The sequence below is a fragment of the Sphaeroforma arctica genome, assembly GCF_001186125.1.
Source record: "Sphaeroforma arctica JP610 unplaced genomic scaffold supercont1.812, whole genome shotgun sequence".
In the NCBI taxonomy this organism is placed as follows: domain Eukaryota; class Ichthyosporea; order Ichthyophonida; genus Sphaeroforma; species Sphaeroforma arctica.
This window is the reverse complement of record NW_014039746.1, coordinates 1-9,125: the sequence shown is the minus strand read 5'-3', so window position 1 is coordinate 9,125 and position 9,125 is coordinate 1. Positions and strand designations below refer to the sequence as shown.

General features: G+C 45.2%; 1 protein-coding gene across 2 annotated transcripts; it reads right to left on the bottom strand.

Moving 5' to 3' along the window:
- Nucleotides 1-806: 806 nt before the first annotated feature.
- SARC_08715 lies at nucleotides 807-8,901 on the bottom strand (the record flags this gene model as incomplete). 2 transcript variants are annotated; one of them, XM_014297295.1, is made up of 11 exons in its annotated part: nucleotides 807-1,057; nucleotides 1,453-1,625; nucleotides 2,264-2,504; nucleotides 3,098-3,349; nucleotides 4,085-4,317; nucleotides 4,555-4,672; nucleotides 4,933-5,170; nucleotides 5,724-5,826; nucleotides 6,998-7,144; nucleotides 8,479-8,657; nucleotides 8,781-8,901. In XM_014297295.1, coding segments are annotated over 11 exons (2,056 nt in total), but the record flags the coding sequence as incomplete, so codon positions are not given. The 2 variants fall into 2 exon arrangements, with proteins under 2 accessions (XP_014152770.1, XP_014152769.1); XM_014297294.1 differs by having other exon boundaries at nucleotides 1,453-1,622.
- Nucleotides 8,902-9,125: the final 224 nt, after the last annotated feature.

The window sequence follows — 9,125 nt, the reverse complement described above, 5'->3', positions numbered from 1 at the left end:
ATACTAGTACATACACACACACACACACACACACACACACACATATATATATGAATAAGTGGGCTGTGGATTGCAATGCAGATAATGGGGTGCACACGGGCGTAGCAGTGGGTCCTATGAGTGTCATACACAGTGTAGTAATCAATAATTGCCAAAGGCGCCGACGGGTTCCAGGGTTTTAGGTTTTAGGATTTCAGGGTTAGTAGCCTTGTCATCATCTGATCATCTGGCATACACTTATCTCTACGACTACATCACTTGGTAGCGCTGTAGTACAGTCATAGCGACGGGGACTGAAGCTGCCGTTAGCAGTAGCAGTGCAAGGCTATACAGCCACACCTAACAGAGGGACGCTGGTACTAAAACCCGAATACACACAGAAACCCATACGAATACACAGGAATTTACATACACACGCTTTATACAGTTCCGTCTACAGACACTTCATACAGTTCTACCTACACATAGAGTTATACCTACACATAGAGTTATACCTACACATAGAGTTATACCCTACAAATACAGTTTTACCTACACATACGGTTATACCTACACATACACTTATACCAACACATACAGTTATACCTACACATACAGTTATACCAGCACATACACTTATACCAACACATACAGTTATACCTACACATACAGTTCCACCTACAAAGACAGTTTTACCTACACACTGCACACGGATTTGCCACATACACAGTACACATTTCAAGCTAAAAACCGCACACAAACTTACCTACACACCATCCCCATACACTCCACTCAACATTACCTCTACACACCAACCCCACCCAAGCCTACCTAGAGTTCCCAAAGCCGCCCAAGCCGCCGAACGGATCATTCGACCCTGGCCCTGTCCCAGCCCCAACATTTGGACTGGTGGTTACACCCGAACCCCCCACACCCGTTACCGTACTAAACACGGACTGCTGAGAATTGGCTTGTGTGGGCTGTGGCGATCGGTGGGGTGACGGTGCAGGAGAGCGCAGCATAGGACTGGACGCGTAGTTGGGCCTACCGCGGGTGGGCATACCGTAGCTGGCACCGCCTGTGTGAGGTGGGAAAGTTGGGTGTGTTGTAGATAAGTCGTGTGATGGGATAGGAATAAAGGGAGGGGGGGGGGGCAGTGGCGGTAGGCATGAGTGTAAGACTGTGTGGCGGAGATAATGGAAGACCAGGTGTTGTGTGTTGTGTGTTTGTGTGTTGTGTGTTTGTGTGTTGGGATAAGGATGTAATAGGTATCTACGTCTCCCGCTAACAATACCGTCCGATAAGACTTCCCACACTTAAAAACCCTAAACACAGCAAACAACCAACCTATACACACACGTCCATCTACAACATATATGTACACAACAATAGCACACACACACACACACGCACACACCCATCTACAACATATATGTACACAACTATAGCACACACATACACACACACACACACCTAGGTTTCCGGTAGCGTTTGGCCTGGGAGAGGTTCCGTTGTTGGCAGCGGTGGCTGTGCCTAGAGGGGATGGGGTGGTTTGGTTGATGCTGGGCATGCCTGTGTTAAGTGTTCCGAAGGGGTCTTCGGGGATTTGGGGCGACTTTGTGGTAGGCTTATTTGGCCGTGTGCTGCTGAGTTTGGGGTTGGGGTTGATGTTGGGTTTTGATTTGAGTTGGGCTTGGGTTGGGGTTGATGTTGGGTTTTGATTTGAGTTGGGCTTGGGTTGGGGTTGGTGATGGATTGGTAATTCGGTATTGAAGTGTCTACATCGCATGCAGAGTACAATATCTTTACCTTCCAGCCATTGGGTGGGGTTCGGTGGGATGCGTGCGTAGGGTTTAGGGTTTAGGGTTTAGGGTTTAGGATTCAGGTGCGAACACGCATAGTTCGGATCCAAGACACAAGGAAACGATATGAGAAACCGACAAAGACTTAACGTACAACCTCACATAGTCACAGGGATGAAAAACACTCCACCGATTACTTGTGTGATTTACAAACACTCACCACTCACTCGTGTGAACTACAAACACTCCACCGATTACTTGTGTGAATTACAAACACTCTCACCACTCACTCGTGTGAACTACAAACATTCTCACCACTCACTCGTGTGAACTACAAACACTCTCACCACTCACTCGTGTGAACTACAAACACTCTCACCACTCACTCGTGTGAACTACAAGCACTCTCACCACTCACTCGTGTGAACTACAAACACTCTCACCGCTCACTCGTGTGAACTACAAACACTCTCACCGCTTACTTGTGTGCCTGGCTGGTGTCACTGCCATTGCTGGTGACAGGCGTCAAAAGATTGTCAAAATCCGCGGCACTGTGGCTGCGTGGGATGGAGTTGCGGTGTTCGTTGTCAAACACGGCACTGTGGCTGCGGTGCATTCCCGAATCCTCATTGGTCGAGCCCATCACATCCGGGTTTAGACCAATCATATCGCTCGCAAATGGATCGGCATTGGACGGGGGAGCTCTCACGGTGGCCGAAGGATCTGCAGGGGAGTGGAGTGGAGTAGAGTTTAGGGTTTTTAGGTTTATGTAGGGTTTTAGGGTTTTAGTGCGGCGTGAGATAGGGGTGTTTGTGTATATGCATATACGGTGAATACCGTCGAGTATGTGCCACAAACGAATATCCATCTAGTATTACGATGAAGTGTATGCGTGTCTATGTGTCTGGTATTACTATGAAGTGTATGATATCCAGTCAATATCCATTTATGCATATCCCACAACAGACTGACAATGGGAATGAGAATGGAAATCTGTGCGTGGCACGGTTAGTTCGTACAGACAGAATTTATACAAAGATTATTGTAGAGGTTGGTATGTCTGGTGAGTTATTGATACAAACCCATCGCCACGAGACTGTGACTACACTACCGATACTGTAAGAACTACACAAGGAGGAAGTGCGACGAGGCAGTAGAGTGAGATAGTAGCACACTCCGGGTGCTTCACTCAAAACATGCCATATATGCACACACACACACACACACACACACACACACACACACACACACATATATATATATCAAAGGTACAGTAAGTAGTCTAGACACACAATCAAGACCACACCCCCACACACCAGGCATATCGCTCAATCCGAGTAGATCGAACGCTGATGCTCCTGCACCGCCGCTGTTAGTATTACTCGTCTGCGCGCCCGGAGGCGAACCCCCGCGCGGACTGTTGCCATGGTTACCACCTCCCAAGTCCAATAGATCCAGGCCTTCTGTCATACCGGCAGTGGTGTTGTCCATACCCAGACCACTGCTCATCTCTCCAAACGTCCCAAACTCGTCGTCTCCTTCGTCATCCGACACGCCCATGATATTGACTGGTGGTTCAGGGGATGGGGTGTACAAAGACCAGGGTTTTAGGGTTTTAGGGTTTTAGGGTTAGGAGTGTATTGGCCTTAGCCGATTGTCTCAGGATAGTGGTGGGTGGTCGGTGTGTGTATTAGTGATACAGTGGGGTTAGCAGGGCAATGACAGTATACAATGAAACCGTTTCCAGAAGCACACAAGTTGCAGTACGCGTATACCTGCCACCAATCATGCGACACACAGTGATAAGGAAAGCGTATCAGATCAACACTGACCGCTTTATACCTACCCACAAATAGCGCAGCAAAGCAGTGGGCCTGACATCCGCCAATTTCTACATATAAAAATTATTAGGCAAAGAGCTATATATGTAAAACAAACGTACAATTGTACATATCAGAATTAATAGACAAATAGTATATGTAGGGCAAAAATTGTACATATCATAATTATTAGGCGGATAGTCATATATGTAAAATAAACGTAAAATTCTACATGTAATAGTTATTAGGCAAAGAGTCATATATGTAAAACAAACGTAAAACGGAATGGCCATAGCACAGAGTGGCGCGAATTCGAATTTAATACTACATCCATCTATATACAATATCCTATACATGCTGAAGTGCTATCCAAATAAACACACACACACACACGCCCACGCCCACACACGCCCACACACACAAAACACACGTACACACACACACACACAAACAAAACACACGTACCCACTCATCCATGCATACCACTATTCGTCGGGGGCGGCGACGGTGTGGCGGCCATGGCCTGGCCATCGCCTAGTAGATCGAGGAGCATGTTGTTACCACCCCCACCCACGCCACTGCCCAGACCATCGGGGGCAGGACCGGTCCCATTGCTTGCAGGAGTGGTCACTGGGTGCCTGTCCCTGTCCCGGGTCTCGCGGTCTGGGTAGGACCGTTGCTGGCGACCTCGGGGTGCGCCCCGTCCGGATTTGCCGCTGGGAGGTACATAGGGTGGGGTGGGGTGAGAGGAGGGGGGGAGTGAATTGCAAGGATTTGAGTGGGTGTTTGACGGGGTGTATACGAACGTGTAAGCGGAGTTTCACTGTTAGAGGTACGAGAATGTTATGAGGGACACCAAACAGCATCACACACACTACACACTGAGATGGATTGGGGAATGCAAAAGGGTTTTGGAGTTTAGGGTTTTAAGGTTTTACGGTTGCACTACATACGTTGTAGAGCGAGTGGTCCGGTAGCCGTCGGCGTCGTTGCTTTTGGCGGACGCTCCTTCCTTTCGGTTGGGAATGAACTCTGCGGCTGAGTGGCCGATGGCAGTGACCAGATCCCGCTCTGTCAAACGACATGCCATAAGCGTTAGAAATAGTATACGTTTACGACATGTGATAAGAGTAGTAAAGGGAACACATGTACGACATTTGACAAGCGTTAGAAACAGGATACGTTTACGACATGTGATAAGAGTAGTCAATAGAACACAGGTACGACATGTGACAAGCGTTGCCAATAATACACGACACATGCTTAAGCGGCAGGGTTCTCCAGAGACAACAGGCGACTGACTGAGTACATACATAGCACACCACACATACCGTACGCCTTGAGTTGACCACGAGCCTCTGAGTCATTAAAGAAGCACGTGGTAAGGGCCTGTTCCGGGTGCGATTGGGTCCCTTTCCACGGCAGAGGTTTGCCTGCACCCGTTCCCTCGCCTGAGGACACATCGAGGGCCAGATAAAAGGACCCGCCCAGAGACTTGACGGGACTGTCCAGGTCCACAATGTCGTATTGGTGGTGGCCGGGGGCTAGGTAGCCGGTATATAGTTGCACCTGAAAACAGGAAAGGGGAGAGTTGGGGAGTGGGGGTGTTGGGTGTGTATATTTTAGGAAGCCGGTATATAGTTGCACCTGAAAACAGGACAGGGGAAGAGTGGCGGTGTAGGGGTGCTGGGTGTGTATATGTTGGGTGGGTGGTATATAGTTGCACCTGAAAACAGGACAGAGGGAGAGTGGGGGTGTGGGGGTGTTGGGTGTGTATATGTTAGATAGCCGGTATATAGTTGCACCTGAAAACAGGACGGGGGAGAGTGGGGGTGTTGGGCGTGTATATGTTAGGTGGGTGGTATATAGTTGCACCTGAAAACAGGACAGGGGGAGAGTGGGGATGTAGGGTGTGTATATGTTGGGTGGGTGGTTTATAGTTGCACCTGAAAACAGGACAGGGGGAGAGTGGGGGTGTTCGATGTTGTATAGATGACCGAGAAGATAGATACTCGACGTATTACAGCATACACGAACAGCAGTATCCGCAATACAGTATCACACAGTAGCAGCAATACAGTCAGTATAGCGTCTGTGCCAGTCCTCCGTTTTCATAACATACCAGGCAGAGGTGTGCGCCGGGGCCTTCCCTTGTGGGTACCATCAGCTGCACGGAGATGTCTCCCATGAACGACTTCCCACATTTGATCTGTATCGAATCTCGGCTGGACAGCGGCGAGGGGCGAGTGTAGTCAGTACTAGCCCACATCCATGACATCCGTGACATCCGAGACATCCATGTATATATATATATATATATATATATATATATATACACATACATACACATATACATATATATACATACATACATTAATACATACATACACATACATACATTAATACATACATACACATACATACATTTTTATACACACACACGCACGCACGCACACACACACACACATACATATATATACATATTATGTTCTAAATGATGCAGAATGTTATGATTATATGCAAATGAAGGCGAAAGTTACGAATATACATATGTATAGTCTGTGCACACATGCATACGCAGACGTGCAAGAGTGGAAGTGGGTCCACAGGTGCAGAGTCATGCCCATATAAGGCATGCTTACTTCCTTATTCAAACGATTATACACGCCATCATCAGCATTGAAACCATCCTTGCGCATAGCCCATACACACCTTCAACCACGACACACATAGTACGAGATCACACGCATATAACAACTTCTACTCCTCACCTGAAATCTGTAATATAGACTTCTACCACACACATTGATACAAACTTCACACCTTAATATAAACTTCTACTACACACAATAATATAAACTTCAACTACACACTTTAATATAAACTTCCACTACACACATTAATATAAACTTCCACTACACACAATAATATAAACATCCACTAAACACTTTAATATAAAGTTCAACTACACACAATAATATAAACTTGCACTAAACACTTTATTATAAACTTCCACTACACACAATAATATAAACTTCCACTACACACAATAATATAAACTTCAACTACACAATAATATAAACTCCCACTACACACAATAATATAAACTTCAACTACACACATTAATATAAACTTCCACTACACACTTCAATATAAACTTCCACTACACACTTCAATATAAACTTCAACTACACACAATAATATAAAATTCAACTACACACTTTAATATAAACTTCCACTACACACAATAATATAAACTTCAACTACACACAATAATATAAACTTCCACTACACACAATAATATAAACTTCCACTACACACTTTAATATAAACTTCTACTCCACACCTTATTACAAACTTCTACCCCACACCTCAATATACACTTCTACTACGCACCTGAGATCTGGTATCTGGTCTTTGGTCGAGAACGCTATCTTTCCATTGCACTGTATGTTGACATAGGGCTTGGCGGGGTGTGATGTGAACACGGGTAGGTTGGGGAAGGAGATCGACTGCACATGCACCGAAGACTCTTTGGGTGGACTGGGCAGAAGAGAAGGACGTATACAGGACAAGGGTGAGAATACGTAGAGAGCGCAGGACTACAGATGGAATAGGGATGGGAATACGTAGAGATAAGATAGGGATGGGAATACGTAAAGGTACGATACGGATGGGAATACGTAGAGATAAGATAGGGATGGGAATAAGTAAAGGTACGATACGGATGTGAGTACGTAAATATATGATACGGATGGGAATACGTAAAGATAAAACAATTATAAGACATAACTATAAATACGGATGGGAATACGTAAAGGTAAGATACGGATGGGAATACGTAAAGGTAAGATACGGATGGGAATACGAAAAGAGAAAATACGGATGGGAATACAGAAGGGAGAAAATACGGATAGGAATATGTAAAGATAAAATACGGATGGGAATACGTAATAATAAAATACGGATGGGAATACGTAAAGACAATATACGGATGGGAATACGTAATATAAAATACTGATGGGAATACGTAAAGATAAATACGGACGGAATACGTAGCGGGCACAGAATTACAGATAAAATGCATATGGGAATAAGGAGAGGGAGCAGAAATAGAGGTATGATACTGATGAGAATACATAAAAAAATAATACGGAAATCCATTCACACAGACAGGTACTCACATGCACCTGTGCCCGTCTACGCTGTAGTTAACTATAGATGATGTGTATTGCTCCATGGCTCAAAGCTCCTCATTGGTCATCAGTTTGGTCTATAAATAGGTACATATATTATTCAACCGATATATATATATATATATATACTCAGACATATACTTACTCACCCTGTGCAATCGTCAGCTGAGTCACTGCCTGTCGATTGGTCTGTGGGTTCGAATCACACAAAGCAACACACATATCACTCTCATAGTCATAGTCATAGTCATAGTCACACTCCCACTTACTCGCCCTGTACGATATTCAGCAGAGTTGCTAAGCAACACATAGTCATAGTCATAGTCACACTCCCACTCCCACTTACTCGCCCTGTACGATCTTCAGCAGAGTTGCTAAGCAACACATGTCACTCTCATAGACAGTCATAGTCACACTCCCACTCACACCCACACATATCACTCTCATAGTCACACTCCCACTCACACCACCACCCACACACATATCACTCTCATAGCCATAGTCATAGTCACACTCCCACTCCCACTTACTCGCCCTGTACGATCTTCAGCAGAGATGCTAAGCAACACATATCACTCTCATAGACATAGTCATAGTCATAGTCATACTCCCACTCACACCCACACACATATCACTCTCATAGTCAGTCATAGTCACAGTCACACCCACACCCACACTTACTCGCCCTGCACGATCTTCAGCAGATTTGCCGCCTGCCTATTGGCGGATGGTCTTATCTTTAGTCCACTTTTTGCGCGCCCTTTGATCGAGCAATGCGCCACAGCCACTTCCGGCGACGTGAACAGTTGGGTGAACAGGAGATAGCTGACCACTAGGGGAATGGTCCTGGCCACCCCATTCTGTGGGTATGAAAATACATAAAATCGGGAATTAGGAACTAGGAATTGGTCAATTTGAAATTAGGAATTTAGAATTAGGGATGAGGGCTTCCACATTAGACAAGCCAAGAACACTTCACACACCTGGCAATGGATGACGGCGACGTTGTCTCTATCGGACAACAGCCACGAGTTGATGCTGTCACACACTTCATACAGATCCGTTAAAGGTAGTGTGCCTTTCTTTGGATATTGTACATGTCTGTATATGCGTTTAGGAGAGTGTTTTAAAAACTGTTTAGTCCCATTTGTGGATATGATGGACAAAAGAAAATGTCTGCGTACGCGGATGAGAGCTATTATATAAATATATATATATAAACATACATACTTGCATCGATACGTAGACACATACATACATACATACATACATACATATACATATATACATATATACCTATATATACACAATATATACACAATAAATAA